This window comes from Podarcis liolepis, assembly GCF_965112155.1.
Source record: "Podarcis liolepis genome assembly, chromosome: 17".
Taxonomy (NCBI): Eukaryota; Metazoa; Chordata; class Lepidosauria; order Squamata; family Lacertidae; genus Podarcis; species Podarcis liolepis.
In genome coordinates this window covers 41,047,786-41,071,819 of record NC_139571.1, presented here as the reverse complement: position 1 = coordinate 41,071,819, position 24,034 = coordinate 41,047,786, and the positions used below count along the sequence as shown (strand labels likewise).

General features: G+C 47.3%; 1 protein-coding gene across 1 annotated transcript; it reads left to right on the top strand.

Moving 5' to 3' along the window:
- The first annotated feature begins 6,579 nt into the window (after window positions 1–6,579).
- C1R (complement C1r) lies at window positions 6,580–23,970 on the top strand. Its single transcript, XM_083481741.1, has 11 exons — window positions 6,580–6,745; window positions 8,475–8,715; window positions 10,849–11,041; window positions 12,648–12,788; window positions 13,973–14,169; window positions 14,884–15,031; window positions 15,118–15,239; window positions 19,148–19,226; window positions 19,986–20,123; window positions 21,473–21,547; window positions 22,927–23,970. Coding segments are annotated over exons 1-11 (2,172 nt in total). The 5' UTR covers window positions 6,580–6,743; the 3' UTR covers window positions 23,763–23,970.
- The last annotated feature ends 64 nt before the right edge of the window (window positions 23,971–24,034 follow it).

Genomic DNA, 24,034 nt, shown 5'->3' with positions numbered 1-24,034 from the left:
CATTCTCCTTCCTCCATCCTCACAGCAACATCCCTGTGAAATAGAGCCCTGTCCCCTTCATGGCTGAGCTGGGGGAAAGGCTTGGGGAGCTGCTATCTATGGCTATAGCTTATGAGCCTGAAACAAGGATGAGGAAGCCTGTGGCCTTCTCTGAGGTTGCTGGACCCCCCCCCAACTGCCATCAGCCTCAACCAGCAGGGGTGGGTGATGGCTGATGCATCCCAAAACCATCTTGAGGGCCACAGATTCCTGCTTGAGGCAGCTCTGTTGCATGGTTAGTGCAGCAACAGGGAGGCAATGCACACAGGCTCAGGCAGGCAAGTCTAGTTATCTCTGTGCAGGGGAAAACCCAGAAAGTCATGCAGACAGATTTTTGCCTGCCAAAACCACACTGTTTGAGGATGTCCTAGCGGCTAGGACCTAGGCAGGGAGTGAGTTGGGGATAGGAAGGGGGGGGGACGACTGGAGCTTCAAGTTGCAGCCAGATCCTTTTCAGAATAAGAGTTCTGGCATCCCAGGCGGAAGGGAGGAGCTACTGGTAACAAAGGACAGTGCTCTGCTGGAGAACTTCAGCAAAAGGGTGTCTGTAGTTCAGTAATGAGCGGAGCAAGGACATTCTTTCATCTTAAAGCGCAGGGTGGAGATGGTGCAGAGCAAAGTTAAGAATGTGAAGCAGGATGCAACCCCCTGGAGCCCTGTAAAGCATCGCTCAGAGCGGCAGCAGGAATCCTGGGCATGGTTTATGAAAAATGGGGGTTCAGCCACCTTAGCATGTTTAATTCTTATTCCTGTGAGGAGCAGAATTACTGAGAAAGAACCAGGGGTGCTTCCAGGTGGGTTGATTGTGGAGCCGATGCTTTTCTTGTGCGTGTTTCGCAGCACCCCCACAACTCGATGATCATTGAAATACTTTAAAAAAATATATTTAATTCAGATTCCCCTTTAACATGGAAAATCCTAAAAATAACCCCTGCTGGTGTGGACACTTGTCAGTGCTTTTGGGGCGGAAGTGGAATGTGTGCAGTTTGTTGCATGCATTGTGATGTTTTGATGGGCGGCCTCTTGTCACACTACCATTTCCATTTGCTCCTCACCAGGTGCAATATATGTGTGCCTATTTCCACTGATTGTCCCATGCAGACGGCACATTTGAATTCCAGCAACCCAGCTGGGAGACATTATACTCTTGAGATCTCACCACGCTGTACACACGAAGGAGTATCTTGAAGACTGTAATTGTGGTACATATTTTGGGCTTAGAATCATAGGATTTTTTTAGAGTTGGGAGGGACCCTCGGGATCATCTAGTCCAACCCCCTTCAACACAGGAATATGCAGCTGTCCCATATGGGGATCGAACCTGCAACCTTGGTGTTATCAGCACCATGCTCTAACCAACTGAGCCACCTGGGCTTAAAAAGAAGATAGTTTTTAATACAGAGGTTTTGCACAGGACCTCTTTATCCAAGACTTATGCAAGTTAGGCGAATGCCGCTCCTGCACAATACCTCGGTATATTCTTGTTTATTGTTTAATGAAAATTGATATTGCAGCCCTTTCCTCCAAATAAACACAAGACTCCATTGTGCACGCTGCGAAATATGATTGTTAAGGATGGCAACTTTTCTCTTCTGCACTCCCTGGCTTGATTTTCTTTGAAAGTGCAGGTTCACAGGTACAGAAATACCTGTGTGCATGCCCAGAACAGAACAAGGCAGCTGGAGGAGTGAGTGGGAGAGGTGCAACTCCACCCCCATACATACCATTAAGCTCTGCTCACCGGCTTGGGCGGCAAAGCAGAAAAGGAACAATGAAAATCCGTGGCTGAAACCAAGAAACAGGAATGCGGGGAAAGCTAATGGGCCAAAAGTATGCACAGGGAAACCAGATCCTTGTGAACTAGTTGGGATATAAGGCTCCTGTCTGGAAGCAGGTCAAGTTCTTGCAAATTTCCTTCCCCGGGCTGCCTTTCCCAGCTACTGTATAGGTGTGCAGGCTGATCTGCATGCAGATTGCGCTGGTGATGAATGAGAATGTATTGGGCTTCATTCCAGATCTGCACTCCTTTTCCAGCTTTTAAGTGCTAAAGTTGGCCCTTTGCAAAAGAGGTACTAACTCTACCATGGTTTCTGTGGATAGCTGTTTGGGACATGCTAGCCATCCCATCCAAACTCCTGCAGTTCTGCCTCCCCCTTCCCCCAATTTTAATCTAAATTTTCAATCACACCGTTTGCCAAATGAAACCAGCCGGTCCCCTGCCTGCATTCTTCCTTTCTCCATCCCACAAGTCCCACCTACCCCCAGTGGCATAGCGTGGGGGGTGCAGGGGGGGCCGGCCGCACCAGGCGCAACATCGGAGGGGGGCGCTCGCACTCGCAGCTCTCTGCCCCTACCTGGCTTGCTCACTCTCTCTCACAGCAGTGCTGGCTGTGCGAATCCGATCCGAGCCGCTGGGTCGCCACCCACTGTGGAGGGGGGGGGTGCCAGGCGTGCGGTGCGGAGAGAGAGCGAGGGACTATCTGGGGGAGGGACAGTGCAGCGGCCGCCCAGCGCAGCGCTGAGCGCGGGAGAGAACCACACCAGACCAGACCAGGCAGCAGCAAGAAGCAGCTGGCAGCGGCGGCAGGTTAGGGGTTAGGGGGCGCAAATTACTTGCCTTGCCCCGGGTTAGGGGGCGCAAATTACTTGCCTTGCCCCGGGTGCTGACAACCCACGCTACGCTGCTGCATACCCCTCCTACCTTTCAGAAGCGTTATAAACTTGATAGTATCCTGGGCGAGGGCATAGATATTGAACTGTCAGCAACCACATTGAGTGTTAATAACTTTATCCATGAAACTCTAAAATTCAGCCTAAGGCAAATGAACACTCAGAGCGCAGCGCATGGTGCAGGGACAAAGAGGAAGAAAATTAAGCGTTGTGGTTTCCTAAGGGTGTGGCGTGGCATTGGGCAGTAGAGCAACATTCTGGTTTTTAGGGCTCAACCCATATTTTGATCGTATGGTATTGTGTAACAATGAATTTCCTTGGGAACTGGAGCTTTCTCATTCTATGGCTGTGCCTTGCGAAAAATCTGATCTTACCTGCTGAATTGGATCTGATAAGATTCATGGAAAACCCACAGAGAGAAAACCCACAGAGAGATTTTGCTTAGCCAAGCTTCAGTTCAGTGGGTAAGGTTTTCATGAGGCAGAGCTGCAGAGCAACAGGAAAAGCTCTCAGACCTGGGGGAACTAGTAATTGGTACACAATACAAGCAAAATACAGGTCAAGTGAAAGTGTGGATTGAGCTAGATTGTGCATTTGCCGGGCTTCTTCAAGAGCACAGAAAAAATAGGATAACATGGTCATCCTGAGTACCATATTTTTCGCTCCATAGGACGCACTTTTTCCCCTCCAAAAATGAAGGGTAAATGTGTGTGCGTCCTATGGAGCGAATGCAGGATCCTCAGCTTCGCCGCGAGGCGCCTGACCTGGAAGCCGGAGGAGGAACAGAAGGGTCTCCTTCTGTTCCTTCTCCAGCTTCGCTGAAGGGCGCTGTGCCTTCTCCCTCTCTGCGCAGCGCCTCTCCTGTGAAGGAGAGGCGCTGAGCAGAGAGAGAGAGAGAGAAGGCGCAGCGCCCTTGAGCGGCGCGCCTGTCATGCGAAGCCGGAGGGGACACAGAAGGGTCTCCTGTTCCTTCTCCCGCTTCGCAGCGACGCGCTTGTCCAGCGAAGCCGGAGGAGGAACAGAAGGGTCTCCTTCTGTTCCTTCTCCAGCTTCGCTGAAGGGCACTGCGCCTTCTCCCTCTCTGCGCAGAGAGAGAAGGCGCAGCGCCCCTTCAGCGACGCGCATGTCCTGGCTTCTGCTTTAGCCCTGTGCAGCCTCTTCGGGCAGGGGGAACCTTCATCTCGCTGCCCTCAAGAGGCTTGGCGCGGTTATCCCAGAAGCCAGAACAGCCACAAGGTATCCCAGAAGCCAGATCCCTCTTGCTGTTCTGGCTTCTGGGGTTCAGAATAAGTTTTTCTTGTTTTCCGCCTCCCAAAACTAGGTGCGCCCTATGGTCCGGTGCGCCCTATGGAGCGAAAAATACGGTAAACAATTCAGCTTTTGGAGAATCTCCATTTTGATTTTTAGGATGCTTCCAACTTGTCTCTATATTGTGGGAGAGATGCAAGCACATACCAGAACTTTAGGTCCGTGCAATTAAAGTGGATTAAAGTGCTCTGTCACCCTAGCACAACAAATCCACTTAAAAATATCTACAGACTTTTTGCAGGTCGTCTGAAGGGGACCTAAGTCTGATTCTTTTTTAAAGTGGATTTGTTGTGCTAGGGCGACAGAGTGCTTTAATCCACTTTAATTTCTGCTAGGAGCTGGAATCCCCCCTGCAAAAGAGTGACAATCTGGAGGCGGTCTTATTAATTATGGGTTTAGTAAGTCAGGATTAGTTCTTCCCCACCCTAGTCCCCTCTAGCAACAGGAACAGTACAAAATCCTGGGGGGTGCCTCCAGATTGCCATTATTTCGTGGAATGGATTCAAGCACATACTGGAAATATAGAGTTGCTCAGTTAAAGTGGATTAAAGCACTTTAAAGTGGATCAAAGGAACAATTCTACTCTTTAAAAAAGGACCACTGACTTTTTGCAGTTAGGAAAGTAACAGTGAAATGCGCATGCATGTGATGAGCAAATGATAAACAGGAAGATGTCTATACACCTGGCAAGAAAATCAAACCGGATACTCATTGTCATATAATTTCCCACAAACAAATCTGATTGCATGCCAAATAAAGACCAGAGACCATGTAATCATCGTGCAAACTTTGTGCAAAGAAATCAGGATGGATATGCAATAAAGAGGAACTGGAGGAACCGTTAATAAGGAAGTTGCTAGATTTAATGTCTATGGAGATCTGCTGGAAAGTGTGTGGCAATTCTTGGTGAACCCTCAGAAGTCGGAGGAAGGTGATTTGTGATGGGTGGGTGGGGGCTTTGTGCCTTCTGTAACAACTTGCCTTCCTCCCCTTGGCTAGCAAAACAGTAAACTTTGCAAAATAAAATAAATTATGCAAAAGCACCAATTTTATAATTTAAATTGTCATGTTTACGCACCCTGAGCATCTGCTTTGCATGCAGAATACCCCAGATCAATAGCTGGCACCTCTGGGTAGCGTAGGGACCATCCACTGTCTGAAATCTTACACTGCCGGTCAGTGTAGACTGCACTGAACCACATGGGTCACTGGTCTGGCTCAGTATAAGGAAGCTTCCTCTGAAGAGACACAGCCAACTAGAATCAAGGCAGATGCACAGCAGATATTTAAAGTGCATCCAAAGCATATGATGACCCCCCAGAGAATACAGGGAGCTATGGTTTTCCCCTACAATACATAGTACCCTTAAAAAACTGCAGTTCCCAGGATTCTTTGAAGAGAAGGGTTTGGATTTGATATCCCGCCTTTCACTCCCTTTAAGGAGTCTCAAAGCGGCTAACATTCTCCTTTCCCTTCCTCCCCCACACCAAACACTCTGTGAGGTGAGTGGGGCTGAGAGACTTCAGAGAAGTGTGACTGGCCCAAGGTCGCCCAGCAGCTGCATGTGGAGGAGCGGGGAAGCGAACCCGGTTCACCAGATTAGGAGACTACCGCTCTTAACCACTACACCACACTGGCTCTCAGTTTGGGGGTAGTCATGTGCTTTTGATGTATGTCTGGTGTGCTTTAAATGTATGGTGATGTGCTCTCACTCTTGTTTGGATGAGCCAGCAGCCTAGCTCAGTATAAAACAGCTTTCATCATACATCTCATATGTGAGCAGTGGGTTAAGGACCGGGGACGTGGGTGGCGCTGTAGTCTAAACCACTGAGGTTCTTGGGCTGGTTGATCGGAAGGTCAGTGGTTCGAATCCCCGCGACGGGGTAAGCTCCCATTGCTCTGTCCCAGCTCCTGCCAACCTAGCAGTTTGAAAGCACACCAGTGCAAGTAGATAAATAGGTACCTCTGCAGCGGGAAGGTAAATGGTGTTTCCGTGTGCTCCCGTTTCTGTCACAGTGTCCCGTTGTGCCAGAAGTGGCTTAGTCATGCTGGCCACATGACCCGGAAAGCTGTCTGCAGACAAATGCTGGCTCCCTCAGCCTGAAAGCGAGATGAGCGCCGCAACCCCATAGTCGCCTTTGACTGGACTTAACTGTCCAGGGGTCCTTTACCTTTTTTATCTAAAGACTGGCGAACTCCATGTTGACATGTGCCAGGGAGGTTACTTGTATTTCTGTTCTTCCAAGCTCCCCACTTCCCCAAGCAGCGAGACATTTCAGGGGAGCACTCCCCATGCTTTGATTTTCTTTGGAGGTGAAGGCACTGGATATGTTTTTTTGAAAGTGTTGCTTGAGGCTGTCCGCTTCTGCATCTGATGTGGGTTGGAGCTTTGCAAGGCTCACAACCTTTGCAGTTAAGGCACAACTGAACTGTTTGTGCAACAGTTTTACTCCTCTGGAATCTGATTGTGAAAGCTTCTGTCCATCACTCCATCTCTGTGGGGACAGCAGAGGGCAGCAGAACACAGCAGAAAGGAAAATACCTCTCTTGCCCAACTGATTTGGAAACCAGTTATCTCCCCCTTCCCTCCCTCTCAGCAAGGTCTGCCCCAACTTCCCCGAATCACGGCTTAACAGGGTTAAGTGTTTGTTGAAATCTGTTTGCTGCTCCCAAACACAGACCACCAGAACGGGAGGGAGGAAGAGAGTTAACCCAAGTCTGCAAGCATGTGAGTGTTGACTGTGCGGCGAAGGGAGAGGGTGGCATGCGTAACGGTAGCAAAAGGACTCTGGCAAAGCCTGGGGCCAAATCTAATATCCAAAGACTATATTACAGTGTCTCCATTATCAAATGACGCTGGATGCATGGACAAAGCATGGTGTCTGGGGCGGCTGCCAGATGGGTGCTTGTTGTGGGATGGGTGCTCTCTGTGCACGCAGATTTTTTCGCAGTGTGCACCCGACTTCATTGGCATCAAAATGCCAGCCTATATTTTGTCCCCATTTACTCTTTCTGGGGAAATTTCAATAAGGTTTGAAACAACAACAACAAGGTATTGCCAACACCCCCTTTGCAATACAGTGGTACCTCGGGTTAAGAGCTTAATTCGTTCTGGAGGTCCGTTCTTAACCTGAAACTGTTCTTAACCTGAAGCACCACTTTGGCTAATGGAGCCTCCAACTACCGCTACGCGATTTCTGTTCTCATCCTGAAGCAAAGTTCTTAACCCGAGGTACTATTTCTGGGTTAGCGGAGTCTGTAACCTGAAGCGTCTGTAACCAGAGGTACCACTGTATCTGCATGGCCCACTTGCAGTATTAACCTGAACTGGAAACCCCCTGGGAAGTGACCTATAGAGTGGCTTTAAAGGAGTGCAACTTATAGTCTAAAGATGTCTCTAAGCTGGCATGTTCTCAGTCTGCTCTAGTAGCCCCCTGAAGAGACTGGCACTACCATTTAGATGCTTCTCTTATCTCAACAGTGTGCTTCTTCTAAGACGCCTTGTAGCCACAACCACGCTAGTCAAAGCAGGGGTTGTATAGACCTAAAGCCTTTAGTTCTTGCGAATGGCTGATGATTTCCCTCCCAGCCCCTTCTCCAGAAAGTTTGTGGCCTTCAGGTCTAAGGAGCTGTGCACAGAACATACTCAGAGAAATAGCAAAAACAAAAGCTGCTGCCTTGAGAGTAGTGGAAGCAAAACTAAGAACTGCACAAGAGGATTGTGGCTTCTCGCTAGGCCTCAGTGCTGCCTGCAACTCTTCCTCACTGGTTCCAGGGTCTCTGAACAGATGTGCATAGCCATCAAGGACCACCGAGTGCATGATGCTCTCTTGCTGTCATGCCAATTCTGAAGGATCCAGGTCTTTAACGCTCCAGTCAGCGTGGCTAATGGCCGGGGTTGATGGGACCTGGAAACCAACAACATCTGTATGGCCAAAGACTAGCCACCTCACATTTAATGGGTGCTGATTTATGCCTTTTCTAGAAAAAAAATTAGGACCCTTTTTAGGGCAGTTCCCAGCACATTCATAATTGTGCCCAAGGATGCAAGACCCAGTTCCACATCTAGCCCACATAACGAGTTGTTTTATAGTGTGACTATGCAATCATCACTACTGCACAAGTGCAGAACTGAGTGCAGAATTCACCAGCCTGCTAAATATAAGCTTCTATTTTTTTCCTTTTTTAAAAAGCAAATTTTTAGCCCTTAAGGCTACACATATAAGATTAAAATCACACAGGGAATCCCTGGTGTAACATCTAAATCACGAATAGTATGTAAGCCAGATATTTAATATCGCAATCTAGCTCCTTTGCCCATCCAGTGACTTTCAGAAACAGATGCAAAAACATTTCAACGTAAGCAGATTTTTCGTAGTGCTGAATGTGAGGGTCTTTAGCACCGAGTTCCTTTTCCTTTTGGTCTTCATTCTCAAATGTGTGTGTTGCGTTTACAGGCTCCCCCGACTCCTCCAACTCCTCCTTCTGCAGGGAGCTTTCGTCTTTGGAGCGGTCAGTTCCACGCCAGCCACAAGGAAGCTCTTTGGGGAGGTCAGGTCCCCCAATTACCCCAAGCCGTACCCGAACAACAATGAAAGTACCTGGGACATTTCTGTGCCAAAGGGCTTCAGAGTGAAGCTGAATTTCTGGCAGTTTGATCTGGAGCCATCTGAGGACTGCACTTATGACTACGTCAAGGTGTGTGTGTGGACAGAGCCTGGGATGCAGAGGGGGTGGTAGAGAAATTGCTGCATTTCCAAGTGGCTGAATCTCCATTTTGCATAGCTTGGCCCCACAAGTCTCTGCTCTGTTATGTTTCCCTCTCTCCCCAGGGTGTATGGGGTATTAGGGGCGGGGCAGTACCTCACCACACGGGTGGCGCTGTGGTCTAAAACACAGAGCCTAGGGCTTGCCGATCAGAAGGTCGGCGGTTCAAATCCCTGTGACGGGGTGAGCTCCTATTGCTCGGTCCCAGCTTCTGCCCACCTAGCAGTTTGAAAGCACGTCAAAGTGCAAGTAGATAAATAGGTACCACTCCAGCGGGAAGGTAAACGGCGTTTCCGTGCGCTGCTCTGGTTCGCCAGAAGCGGCTTAGTCATGCTGGCCACATGACCCGGAAGCTGTACGCCGGCTCCCTCGGCCAATAAAGCGAGATGAGTGCCGCAACCCCAGAGTCGGCCTCGACTGGATTAATGGTCAGGGGTCCCTTTACCTTTACCTCTAGTACCTCTGCTGGGGGACATGATGCACTCCTTCTGGGGCAGTTTGTCCTCCTTTGGTCCCCACCCTGCACTCAGCTCTCACCTCCTAGAAGCTGTCAGCATGTGACAGCAGCCACACCCCAGCAATGGCTTCCACAGGCTGGCTAAACCAGGTGAGGGTAGCTTAAGGTTACCAGATGCCCCTGTTTCCTGGGGACAGTCCCCAGATTTACAAATCAGTCCCCATACAAAATCCTATCATTCCTACTGAAGTTGAAAAGTGTCCCCGGATTCATTGAAAAAAAATCTGGTAACCTTAGGGTAGGTGGTGAGTTAGGGACTTCCCCTGCATGCAAAGACAGGTTCTGTTGGATTGAACAGATGAAACTAATAGTGGGTCCATCGCTCAAGAAGGCGGTTTCTGCATGTACTGAGGAGGGAAGTGAGGGGCAGATGGAGCTCATCCACCTGGGAAGATGGCTCATCTAAAAGAAAGAAAGCTCTGATCCTAAACCCCTGCTGCCTTGCAGGACATCTTCAGTAGAAGAAAAGGCTAAGGAGTAAACCTGTCAGGAATGAGCCAGCTCCCAGAGAAGATTTGCAGCCAACTGCAGAAAGCAGCCAGGAACAGAGAGGCTTAGATGTTAGTCAGACAGGAGAGAGCCGGCAGCTGCAGACTTCGGCTCTTCCTGACCTTGACGAACCGGCTGCTAAGACAGTAGCTGAGAGCAGGCGGGAACACAGCCAAAGCTCCCAGGAAGAGGTTGGAGCTGATCCACTCAGCCCTAAGAGTCTGTGAATGGGAGGGCTGTTAGATAGGAAGCAAAACAAGAGACGTAAGAGTCAGAAGTTCAATTTCTTCTGTCGCAGCCAGAAGAAGTCTTCAGAAGGGTCATCTGTTTCCTGCTTGGCAGGGGGTTGGACTCGATGGCCCTTGTGGTCTCTTCCAACTCTATGATTCTATGATTCTATGAGTAATGATGCTAGAGGCTTTGTCAGAGCTACCAGAGCTATCTGTTTGCTTTTGCAATAAATCCCCCTTTACCTATGCCTACTGTGTTATCAAGCTGGGAACCTGGACTCCTGACAAAGCCCTGCACAAATCCAAAGTGGATGGCGCCTTGTAAGCCTCCTTCCAGCAACTCCTGTAGCCAAACTGGTGCCAAACGTATTGCTCTGCTTTCCTTTGGACCACATCAGCGAGACCAAGAGGGGGGTCTTGTTGTCTGGGCAGCCCAGGACCTCCATCGACACTGCCCAGACTTGCACCCAGGAGAGGTCACTTTGATGTTGCTCAAGCAACAGTTTGACTTCACCCATGGAGGTGCACTCCATTGTCTCTCGAGACAGACGGATGTCAACAACCTACCTCCCAAGGGCCTTTCCCTCTTTTTCAAACAGCTGGCCAACATACAACAGCAGCACTGTTTTTTTAACCCACCCCCCAGTTTCAAAAACAATTCACCACAACATGGCATCCTCCTCAAAGAGACACCACAGCTTAAGAAATGGAAGCCGGAAACCCACTGGGCTTGGGTGCATGCAGACCTAGGGATGAGGTTCTTTGGATCTTGGTCAATTAAGACCACTGTTTCTAATACTTTCTCCTCCCCTTACTGGGTTCTGGCAGATCACAGCCAACAAGAAAGACTTAGGCCGGTACTGCGGCCAGCAAGACTCAACCACCGGCAACCACCCTAGAGGCAAAGAGATTTTGTCGGCTGGGAACCGAATGCGGCTGCTGTTCCACTCCGACTTCTCCAATGAAGAAAATGGCACCAACGTCTTCTACAAGGGCTTCCAGGCTTATTATCAAGCAGTAGGTGAGCATAGAGCCTCCATTCTCTGCAGAAGGGGACAGGCAGGGCTGATGCAAACGATGGCAGTGTGACTACAGCCGTACCTCGGAAGTTGAACGCCTTTCGACTCGGTTTGCGAATGTTCTTTGGAACCCGAACGTCCGGTGTGGGTTCTGCAGCTTCCGACTGGCTGCAGGAGCTTCCTGCAGCCAATCGGAAGCCTCACCTTGGTTTCCAAACGTTTTGGAAGTTGAAAGGACTTCAGTTTGACTTCCAAGGGACGACTGTACAGGCAGAGGCCTGACCGGGGAGTTATGGACAAAGCTTACTGCTGTGAGTAGGGAGGGGTCTCTCAGTATAAAGTGGCCCCCCTGTGTCAGGTGTGTTCAGACTACCATCCATTGTGCTCGCACTGCTGGTTTTCAAAGCTGCATGCACACAATAGTAGGCACAATTCATACTGATCCTGTAGTTTCTTGACAAACACTGCTGTTTGGTGTGGGGTTTTTTTCCCAAACCAGCTTCAGTCTGACTAGAATTGTTTTAAAATTTTAATTTATGATTTTCAATTTTATACATTTCAATAATTTTAACATTTCGAAACTTGACTTCCTTCCCCCTCTTTCTCCAGTTCCTTAAATTTATTTTTTAATATTTTCTGCATATTCCAAATTAACTTAATCATTTGTTCATCAACTTTATATGTATACTCTTATAAAACTGCAGGTTATTACAATAATCTCGCCAATGTTCTTCTCTGTTTACAGTTTGTTTGTAGATACTCAATAAACCATTTCCATTCTTTTATTAAAAGTTTGTTACCTTGATTTCTTTTTTTTCTGGTAAGTTTTGCCATTTCTGCGTATTCCATTAGTTTTTGTATCCGTTCTTCTTTCATCAGGACTTCTTCTTCTTTCCATTTTTGGGCAAATAACATTCTTGCCGCTGTAGTCGCATACATAAATAAATTTCTATACCCTTTGAGTAGTTCTGTCCCTATAATTCCCCAAAGGAAAGCTTCTGGGTTTGTTTTTTTTACAAATGTTATTTTAAACTTCTTTTTTCAATTCATTATATATCAATTCCCAGTAAGCTTTAACCTTACTAAAGGTTAAAGGTCAGCCTGACTAGAATCACAGAGCATAGAATCACCGAAGGAGCGTCTCCACCTCCATCATTCTGCCCGGACACTGAGGTCCAGCGCCGAGGGCCTTCTGGTGGTTCCCTCGCTGCGAGAAGCCAAGCTACAGGGAACCAGGCAGAGGGCCTTCTCGGTGGTGGCACCCGCCCTGTGGAACACCCTCCCACCAGATGTCAAAGAGAAAAGCTACCAAACTTTTAGAAGACATTTAAAGGCAGCCCTGTTTAGGGAAGCTTTTAATGTTTAATAGGTTATTGTATTTTAGTGTTCTGTTGGAAGCCGCCCAGAGTGGCTGGGGAAACCCAGCCAGATGAGCGGGGTATAAATAATAAATTGTTGTTGTTGTTGTTATATTATTATTATTATTATTATTATTATTATTATTATTATTATAGGGACTCTGAGGGTCATCAAGTCCAACCCCCTGCAAACCTTTAAGCCAAATTAGTGTATAAACCTTTTCTAACTCTCGTTGTGGGATATCCCCAGACTTGGATGAGTGCGCCCTTGAAAACGACATCGAAGATGGCGCACCTCGGTGCCAGCACTTCTGCCACAACTACATAGGGGGCTACTTCTGCTCTTGTCAGCCCGGCTACCGTCTCCAGAGTGACCAACATTCCTGTAAAGGTAAGAGGACGAGCCAGGCTGTATGCCCACTATACCTCTGAAACACATTTGAAGCACATTTCCCTCTGCAAAGGATTCTGGGCACTGTCGCTGAGGCCTCACAGTGTCACACTTCCCAGCAACCTTTAACCAACAGTGCCCAGAAGTCTTTGAGGGAAACAGTGGGCTTTGAATGCACGCTGTAAAGTTATAGTGTGTATATTGCAGAAAGCTAATGGGTGAAAATACGGAGGGCTGCTGCATTATAGTGCTTATGGAAAGCTGTGGTCCAAGATGTCAGCCGTTCAAGACTAATCACATAAAAACAGAAGAAAACGTTGAACATTAAAAAGTTGCCTGTATTGGGAATGTTTTATTACGTGTTTATATGTGCTGGAAACTGCCCAGAGTGGCTGGGGAAACCCAGCAAAATGGGCGGGACATTATTATTATTATTATTATTATTATTATTATTATTATTATTATTAATTTCTTAAGTAAGCCACTCTCTCTTGGCCTCAGTCTCACACCTGCAATGCATAGAAAATGGTAGTGGTTTTTGCTACAGTGTGGATATAAAGATTACTGTAATCATAGCATGTGAAGTATTTTGAACATGGCAAATTCTGCACAAATGCTCGGTATTCCTGTTTTAGCCATGTGCTCCATACTGAAGATAAAACTGAGTATGGATTAGCTACCTTCATAATCCTATTTAATCTGTTGCATTCACAGTATGGGTCATCGGAGCGACAAAAGGGGAGCTTTTCCTGCACTTTCAATCTGTGTTGATATAGGTGAGGTCTATAATCTGTGTTAAGGGACACGGGTGGCGCTGTGGGTTAAACCACAGAGCCTCTTCGGCTTGCCAATCAGAAGGTCGGCGGCTCGAATCCCCGCGACGGGGTGAGCTCCCATTGCTCGGTCCCTGCTGCTGCCAACCTAGCAGTTTGAAAGCACATCAAGGTGCAAGTAGATAAATAGGTACCACTCTGGCGGGAAGATAAACGGCATTTCCATGCGCTGCTCTGGTTCGCCAGAAGCGGCTTAGTCTGTGTTAGAAATTGTGGCTACAGAACAGGGACCGATCATTTTTTCAGTTGAATAGTGTGGTGAAAGAGAGAAAAATGGACCACCTACAAGGAAAGGGTGCTCTGTGGGTCCCTGGCTTTCAGCAAACCTTATTCTGCTTCCTTGCCCTGCAGTGAATTGCAGCAACGAACTGTTCACGGAGCAATCTGGGTACTTGTCAAGCCCTGGTTACCCTCAACCCTACCCAGCCGATTTGCGCTGTAACTACAGCATACGAGTGGAGGCAGGCCTGATCATCACACTCAAATTCCTGGAGCCTTTCGAAATTGATGATCACCAGCAAGTCCGCTGTCCTTATGACCAGCTCAAGGTATTGTAGACCACTGTACCCCCCACCCAGCCCTGCTTGCTCCAAATGGATCATAAATGAGGAAAGAGGGATGCTCCAAAATGTACAAATCTTTGCAATCTATCTTTGAAGTATCTAGTTCTCAGCATGTGGAATAAAGAAGTCCTGCTCTTTTCTTGAAAGCCGTTTTTTGAATAGATCGAGAATGTTGTTCTGTATGTTCATTGCCACCTTCCCCGCAGGCTGACTTCTTTTGGAAAGAGAAATCATTAGAGTGTTTTTGAAATAGCTAATATATTCGCAAATACCATCGTTCAGCCCGGACACTGAGGTCCAGCTTCGAGGGCCTTCTGGTGGGCCCCTCACTGCGAGAAGTGAAGCTATCGGGAACCAGGCAGAGGGCCTTCTTGGTAGTGGCACTCGCCCTGTGGAATGCCCTCCCATCAGATGTCAAAGGAATAAGCAACTACCGGTATCTGACGTTTAGAAGACATCTGAAGGCAGCCCTCTTTAGGGAAGTTTTTTATGTTTGATGTTTTATCACATTATTATTATTATTATTATTATTATTATTATTATTATTATTATTATTCTGTTGGGAGCCAGCCATATGGGCAGGGTACAAATAAATTATTATTATTATTAGTAGTAGTAGTAGTAAGTGTAGTGCTGAATAGCGTTCACACTCGTACGGCCAGCAAATCCTTTGCTCCCAAACTCTCTGCTTCTCCCCAGATCCAAGTTGGTGGGGAAGAGGTTGGTGAATTCTGTGGCACAATGTCTCCAGGAAGCATCGAAACCAATGGCTCTTCGGTGGACGTCCTTTTCCACACGGATGATTCAGGATACAGCCGTGGGTGGAAGATCCGGTACAGCACAGAAAGTAAAGTATCCCCATCCAGCAGACGGAGATAAATGGTACTCAGCCATCTGCCACCGCTTCCTTCATTCCTCTCTTATCTTCAACAGGAGTCCCTTGCCCACAGCCTGTTCCAAATGATGAGTTCACCATCATTCAAGACCTGCAGCCATTGTATCAATACCAGGACTACTTCATTGTCAGCTGCAGGACTGGATATCGGCTGATGGAGGTGGGACTCATTTATCTAGGGCTGCGGACACATTGAAGCACATTTGCCCCTCAAAGAATTATTGGCACCCCAGTTTGCCCCTCATAGAGATACAATTCCCAGCAAGCCTTAATAAACAGCAGCGCCCAGAACTTTTTGAGCAGGGCAAGGAAGAGACTCCAGTTCTGACACCAGTGTTGCAAGCCACACCAATCTCTGCCTAGCAGTGCACAAGATTTCAGGGGGTCTTGGCTCTCCATTGGTGTCTGTGTTCTTATGGGGAAATTAGGCACAATGGCAGTGCAGGATTAAACCCTGTAGAGACCCCTAGGCAGTCAAAATCTCAGGAGCCCCCTTGCAAATTATTTCCTAATACGTTTTTTTTATTTTACCAACCAACAATTTTAATAAGCTAAATCAATATTATTTTGATCCATTGTTGCGAAGGCCCTAAAAGGCCTCCTCTGTGTATTTGGCAATCCGGCACTGCAAAAATGGAGGCTAGTGTCTTAATAATATATGGCTTATTTTACACTTATATGCAACCTTTAGTCTTCAGTCATAGAAACACGGAACTGCAGTTGGATGGGACCAACTAGTCCAATTCCCTGCAATGAAGGGGCGCACAGCAGGAGCACCCCTAAAGGTGCCAGCTTATCTTTACGGCAGCACGACCAGCCTCCTTTTTGTTCTGCAACCTGTCTTGGTCTCCAGGGCACATACAAGCATGATTCCTTGTGTGACTTCATCAACACGTAGGATGAAAGGCTGGCACACACTTTGGACCTTTGCCCAGGTGAATTAACTCATCACATGCTAATTGCTGATGCTCAGAAGTAGGTTTACACACATGAATCTCAATTACATTAGCGTAAACGCTTATTAAACACCTCAAAACCTTTAGAGAAGGAAATAATGTGCTTTGGATGTGTTTTAAAGGTATAATGTGTACATCAAGTGGCTTCTCCATTACTTTAGCTCTCTGCCTTCTAAGCCTTTCCCTCCTCTGATGACCTCATGATCCCTCGGGCTTTGTGTGTGTGTGTGTGTGTGTGTGTGTGTTTTCCTCCATTCCTAAATGCTTCTCTTCCCTTTTCCATCTCCCAGTTTTTATCCTAGGAACAGTTTAAGGAATATGTCAGGGCAAGAGAAACATCTCATTCAACAAAAAATTATCTCCCAAAGGCATCTGCGCTTGTGGATCTGATTAAGGCAGAAAGAGATGTGACGATTGCATAATTTCTGGCCAGCGTCATGAATAAGTGGGGAAATCGAAAGTAGAGCAGAACAAACAAGCAGGCCTGAAAATGATCCAGTGTTCAGCCCCAGAATTTGTTTTGGTAGTTATGACTCAGCTCTGCCAGGATCTAAAACCACATTTCCCCAACCTGGTGCCCTCCAGATGTTTGATCTCAAAGCAGAGATGATGGGAGATGTTGGGAGAGGCTGGTTTAAAGTAGCAATGGTGAGTTCCTTTAAGCATGTCCAAGGGGATTTCCCAAAACATGCTAAGCCTCCAGCGCCCTCCACACTTGATATCTAGGGTAGCAGGGTATTCAAGGCAGAGGGTGTGGATTCTGTGCAGAGTTGAGCATCAGAATATATATATTGTCAGGGAACTGCCATCGGCTCAGGGGCGAGAGGTTAAAAGCCGGATGGATTACAGAGAGCCCCCAAAGATCGTGGGAAGCAGGCGATGCGGTGCCAGGACACCTTGCCTGAGCAAAGTGGGGAGCAGAGAGGTCCTCCGTTACCCACGCCCTCCCTGCGCAGTAGGCTTCCGCACCAAGAGGGGAGGCGCAGATTGGGCTCCAAGAAACTACTCTGCTGGGGAAGGTTTAAGCGCCGCCCACTCACGGATTCTGCCAGTGAATGAGCCAGCCATGGGAGAGTGGCGCTCTGCACAGAGAAAGCTTATTTTGGCATCAAAAGCAAGGCTTCACAGCCGAGCAGGGAGGCATTTGCCTACTTGCTCTCGAGCAACCCCTTGGTACCTTCACACACACACACACACACACACACACACACACACACATCCACAATGAAAATAAGAAAAACTGCCACCCAGTGATCCTGAATCTGAGGTAGAATTTTGAACAAATTACAGTGGTGCCTCGCAAGACGAAATTAATTCGTTCTGCGAGTTTTTTCGTCTTGCGAATTTTTCGTCTTGCGAAGCACGGTTACCCTGGGTATTAACGGTTCTAAGAAAAAGGAAACAAACTTGCAAGACGTTTTCGTCTTGCGAAGCAAGCCCATAGGGTAATTCGTCTTGCGAAGCAACTCAAAAAACGAAAAACTCTTTCGTCTTGCGAGTTTTTCGTCTTGCGAGGCATTCGTCTTGCGAGGTACCACTGTAACAGATTTTTAAAACAGCATTTGCTATCTTAAGATATAGGTCTTCCACCCACTGGCCAGGATCCAACAGGTGGGTCATGAAGCCATCCCAGGTGGGGCGCAGCAAAACTGTTCCTGTCATTTTGGACTCCAGCTAAGGTTGACCAAACCAAAGGAGCACTATATGTAGGAGCCTGAGCTAGAACACATTGCTCATTTTCTCAGTTTTCATGAGTGCTGCAAAGTGTCAGGAGAAAGGCAAAACAAAACAAAACAAAATAAGAAAGATAATTCTTGTCAACTGTAGCTTGTCAGCTTGCCTTCCTGGAGCTATGTCTGATGTGAGGGAGCTCTTTATGGCACAGGGACACTCTGTTCACCTCCTAGGCTGTTTTTATGCCTTCCCAGACTTCTCTGAAAATGGAGGTGTGCCGGGGGCTAGAATGCTGAAAAGTCCACTGTGGTGGGTGGGTGGGGGGTTGTGTAGCGGTTACAAGTCTTTTCTATTAAAAACAAAACAAAAAACACTGCTTTTCAACCTTTTGACTAACAACAAGTGTACAAATAATTGGTTTTTGTTTAGTAGTAATGCTACAAGAAGTTTGGGGACAGGAGAACCTGAGACCAGTGTTAGAAATTCAGATATATAAGCTAGGCACCAAATGGCTCCTTAATCCAAAACTGAATGTATAGTTGCCACTCTTATGTTTCAAATGATGGACTGACTGTGATTGATTCATCTGGTTAGTTCAGATGGCAACCTTGAGCCAGGGTAAGAGCTTTGAGAACGTAAAGAAGAAAAGCCACTTGATCCAGGGACTGTCCACATATCTATTGGCCTAGTCCAGGGGTCTGCAACCTTTAAGACAAAAAGAGCCACCTGGGCCCGTTTCCGAAGGAAACAACAACTGGGAGCCGCAAAACCGGGAAGGTGACGTCGGGACGGTGTGTGACTAACGCACGCACCGCCCCCATGCGACGTCACAGCCAGTACAGCGTCCACCACAGTGGGGAGTGTCGGGGCACACAATGAGCCTCCTCCCCTCGCTAGTATCCGCCCTGGAGCCGCGGCAAAGCTGTAAAAGAGCCACATGCGGCTCCGGAGCCACGGGTTGCAGACCCCTGGCCTAGTCCAACTGCTTTTTCTTAATGGTGACACGGACAATTCATAAATGCAGGGATAGCCTTCCCAACTATGAGCAGGGCGGGGGGTGGGGTAAGTGAAGTCAAGCGACAACAATTAGCTATGACGTCGTCCACTGCTCCTGCTCAGGCTGCACAAAAAACGCATTTTGGTTCCTGAAATTCATTCTGAATGTGCAGATAAAATATAGCAGGTCGATTTCTACAGGATGTGCTATTAAAATTCTCGTGGCCGTTGTCGCATACATGAAGATGTTTTTCAGCTTTTTCGGCAGATCTTTCCCTACAATCCCTAATAGAAATGCTTCAGGTTTTTTAACAAATGTTAAATGGAACATTTTCTTCAATTCGTTCTATATCATTTCTCAAATTTTTTAAATTACCTTACAATCCCACCACATATGATAAAATGTCCCCTCTTTGTCCTCTGCCTTTTTGTTTTTGAGCAGGGCGACAAGCCACTGAAATCCTTCACCGCTGTCTGCCAAAAGGATGGGACGTGGCACCGCCTGATGCCCCGATGTGAAAGTGAGTGGCCAGTCACAGATCTGAAGTGCCGTATTCTTCGCTCCATAAGACGCACCTAGAAGACAGCCCTTCTCCCTCCTCGGGGAAAAGCCCCCAAGAGCTGCACACACGCTCTACGTGGCTCTTTAAAGGGAGTGCTGAGCAGAGCCTCCCGCCTGCATTCGCTCCATAAGACGCACACACATTTCCCCTTACTTTTTAGGAGCGGAAAAGTGTGTCTTATAGAGCGAAAAATACGGTACTATTAAATATGGCAAGTTGCCAATGATTTTATTCATTTCTTTTAAGGTCATTTAGTTGCTAGAGGGATGGGGTGGGGGGCAGCCTTCAAATGCCAAAACATCTAGGGCTAGGCCGGTTCCCAAGGTCTAGGCCCCTTCTGCACTCAACCTTGAAAGCAGCATCAAATCTCTTTAAGCAGTCGTGGCTTCTTCCCCCAGAGGGAAGGTTTTGTGAAGGATGCTGATAATTGTTAGGAGACTCTTGTTCCTAAGGAAAAGCTGGACATTCTGGGATCAAATCAGAAACTGGGATGGCACCTGTAAATCTGGGACTGTCCCTGGAAAATAGGGGTGCTTGGAGGGTCTGTAATCATTTCGCCATGGGTGGGAAGCCATCTTGAGGGGTGTGGGGGTTTTTTTAGTAGGCAACTGGTAGCAGGAAATCACCACTGAATGATTGTGACCCGGCTGGACTTTGAAAGGATTCCTGAAAGAAATATTTCCTCCCCTTCATTTATTTGTCGAATTTGTCTCATAGTTGTGAACTGCGGCGAACCGAAAAGCCTGACCAACGGGGACTTCAGCTATGAGTCCCAGCCAAACAATAACGACTACCTGTCAGTTGTCAAGTACAGCTGCAAAGAACGCTATTACCGCCTTTTCAGTAACGGAGGAGGTGAGTCCTGCTCAGCACAAACTGTGCCCCCCTCAGTCCCAATCCTTTCCCATTCTGTCTTTTAAGCATTGCTGAGAATTGTATACCTGTGACAGGTAAAGCTACGGTTCCCGGGAAAGAATGTACTTTGTGTTATGTACTGAAGTTCTCACCCTGGGCCAGCAGGGGGATACTGTAGATAGTTATGCAAATGAAGGATCAAAAGTGACATTCAGTGATTGGATAGTTTTAGAAAGTTGCTACAGTAACGTTGTACTGGAGCTCTATATAAGCAGGCTGACTGAACCCTTCAGTTCAGTTCAGTTCTGTCCTGGCCTGTGAATAAACAAGAGCTGTTGAAGAATCGCTGTGTCGTCTGATATGTTCACCCACAACTTAACACTTTGAATGTGCTTTAAAGGTGAAGTGCGGACGCAGGAATTCCCCTCCATTCCACGAGGGGCCTCTCAGCCATGTTCACAGCCATTTCACTACGGGATTCCACTTTTGTGGCATCTGCCCATGAAAAATAATTGCCTCACAAAGTCTGCATGATCACATTAGGGCAGCAGCACAGGGTGTAGCTCTGACATTACTGTACTTACTGTACTTTTCCATGTATAAGACTATATTTTTTTAATTAAAAAATCATGCTAAAAAGTGTGGGTTGTCTTATACATGGGTGGTGCATAGGGTGGACGTTTGATTGGTTCCTGCCGCAGCTGTCAGCAGCTATTGTGCGTGTTATTGGTTGCTGCGTCAATGGGTGATGTTGATTGGCTGACGCTCAGGCATTTGTGTGGGCGATTGGTAGCTTTTGCTGGTGATGGGACAGAAGGGAGGTGGATTTTGTGACGTGTGCGGGTGAGCTATTTTTGGCAACCCCTCCTTAAAAAAGCTCAACAACTCGGTGCCATCTCTCCCCCCCCCAATTTTCTTAAATTTGAGTCCCCCCAAATAGGGGGCATCTTATACATGGGGGCGTCTTATAGATGGAAAAGTATGGTGCTGTGTGGCAGAAGCTGCAAAAGCAGAAATGGGTCAGTTCTGGGGTGGGGGTTAATGCTATTCTGCATTAAAGACACAAGAAATGTGGGAAAGTAGTTAAGGCAAGAGAAGCAGTACAACTGCTGGGTCTTTGGGAGCTGAAAAATAATAATACAGTAATCCCAAGTTGTTGCAGGTATGTGGAGAGAGAACTGAATTTGTGATTGGAAAAAATGAGAAACTGAGAGAGCTGTTCCTACCAAGAATGGCTCCTTCCATCCCAGCCTGTGCAGATGTGCCCTTACAGAGTCGAAAAACCAAGGTGTTTAAGCAGGCAAAGTTTATTCAGACTGTGCTCTCATTATTCTGGTTTCCTTCCTCAGATATATATACCTGCTCTGCTAAGGGGTCTTGGATGGACCAAGATGACCATGAGGACATCCCTGTGTGCCTGCCAGGTAATCGGCACTCTTCCATCCTCCTCCTCCTCCTCCTGTTATCTAAAAAAAAACCACACCAAGCAAACACTGCAGAAAAGAGCAAGATAGAACATGAGGTTAAGGGAGAGGAGGGAGAAAAGATGGGATCGAAAACAGAGAGACAACAGCCTGATGGTGAAGCACGTTCTCTATGCCCTGAGGTTCTGAGGTTCAAGCAATTCCTGGTTAAAAGGGATCTTTGCCAGGGATGGGCGATTTATTTTGTTGGAGTGGGGAGGGGGGGGGGAGAAACAGATTTTTGTGTCAGGCACTCCATTCCTTAGTGTCCTGAAGGTTAGGTTCCTTCAGGTGAACAGTATGCCGAAGGCAGAGGCAGTGAGTAAGGGTGGAGCCCACAGCTCAGGTGAGAAGTCAAAGCTATAGCTGAGGGACACCGTTGAAGAGGCGAGAAGGATCAATGAACCATTGACTAGTATTTGATGTTATTCCGCCTCTAGTCCTGGTGTTAGAGTTTACCCATCATGAAAAGTAGCCATTTATAGCCTTATCCTCTACAATTGTATGATAAAGCCAGTGCTTTTGTTTTTCTTCTAAAAAATGTTTAAGGGCACTCTCATTTTGAATCAAGAAAACCGCCATTTTATAGTTCAAATCGGGGAAAATAAATACAGTAAATGGACAAAAGTACAAAGAACATGCGTTACCTCATATTACACAGCTGACAGCTCACAGTGACTTCCACATTGGCACGAGGTTGTGTGCACTAACATCTTCCCGATTCCACACATCCACATTCCACACTGCTTCACACATTAAACGCTCGCTTCCATCTGAGACTCAGGAAACACCGTGACAGGAAATAAGGCTGCCATCGGGGTTAGCAACAGAACTGATGATTCACCATGCTAGAGAAGAAACTTAAAATTTTAGTTTCTTCTCCCATTAGAGTCACAAAATGTTTAGGGGTATGTGTACCCATGAGTCCCTCCCAGAAAAAAAGCACTGGATAAAGCCACCCAGCTTATGGTGGTGAATGACACAGTTTAAGAATGCCCTGTTTAAGAAGAGTATGTTCTCTTATCTGTCCTGAATCTCCAGGTACTGGGCTAAGTGTGTTAATAATAAGAGCAAATGCTGGTGGGGAAAAGCTGATTACGTGGGGAAGTAGTAGATAGGTAGCCGTGTTGGTCTGCCATAGTCAAAATAAAAAAATTCCTTCCAGTAGCACCTTAAAGACCAACTAAGTTAGTTCTTGGTATGAGCTTTCGTGTGCATGCACACTTCTGACATGTTCTGTTAAGAGCGAATGGAAGCATTCAAAATAAGGAAATGTCACGTGGGAAATGGGAAAAGGCAGGAGGCTGTCGCCTTTCTTGACCATATTGTCTCTCTTGCAGTCTGTGGAAGACCGGACAATCCCATCCAAATAACCCAACGGATTATTAATGGCCAAGAGGCGCCAAAAGGCAGCTTCCCATGGCAAGCGAAAACATACACCACCGGACGTGGAGGCGGGGCATTGCTGGGTGACCGCTGGATCTTGACCGCAGCGCACAATTTGTACCCCAAGCTGAGCAGTGCATCTCGGATGGCTCAGAGCCCTGAGCTCTCTGAGGTGATTAAGAAGACTCAAGTCTTCTTAGGACACACGGACGTGGAGGAACTCGTAAAGCTGGGCAATCGCCCCGTCCGTAAGGTTTACATCCACCCAGCGTACAACCAGGGCCTTCCAGAGAACTTTGACGGGGACATTGCCCTTCTGGAGCTGGAGGACCCAGTGACACTTGGGCCTGACGTGCTGCCAATCTGTCTCCCGGATCCAGGGAACAGCACCTTCTATGTTCAAGGATGGATGGGTTATGCCAGTGGCTTTGGAGTAGAGAAGAACATCCTTGCTTACAAGCTAAAATACGTACCGATTCCAGTAGCAAGGCGTTCATCCTGTCAGCAGTGGCTGAATGGGCAGAAGATTGAAGGCCGGGACCCAGTCTTCACAGAGAACATGTTTTGTGCAGGTTCCCCTCACGAAACAAAAGATACCTGCCAGGGCGACAGTGGGGGGGCTTTTGCTGTGCGTGACCCGCAGACTAGGCGCTGGGTGGTCTCAGGGATTGTTTCTTGGGGCATCAATTGCGGCAACGGCTATGGCTTTTACACCAAAGTCATGAACTACCTGGACTGGATCAAGGGCATAGTGGGGAAGGATTGGGTCTCAATGCAAGGGTCAGATTAACATATTGGAATGTAAGCCTCCGTTGCGATTCAATGGAAGCTCCCGCCATTTTGTAAAGAACTGTCACCTCCAATGTATTGTTTCATAGCTCCCTCCCAGGAATGAATAAGTAGGACCTTAACTCACGGTTTAGCAAATCCTCTTCATTAATCAATCTAAGGTTTAGCTGGCTGATATAACAATCAAATAAATGATAGCTTGTTTGAAACCGTGTCGATGTTATAATTGCTAAAAGATTTCTGTACTACTTGCTTTAGTAATGGACAGATAGA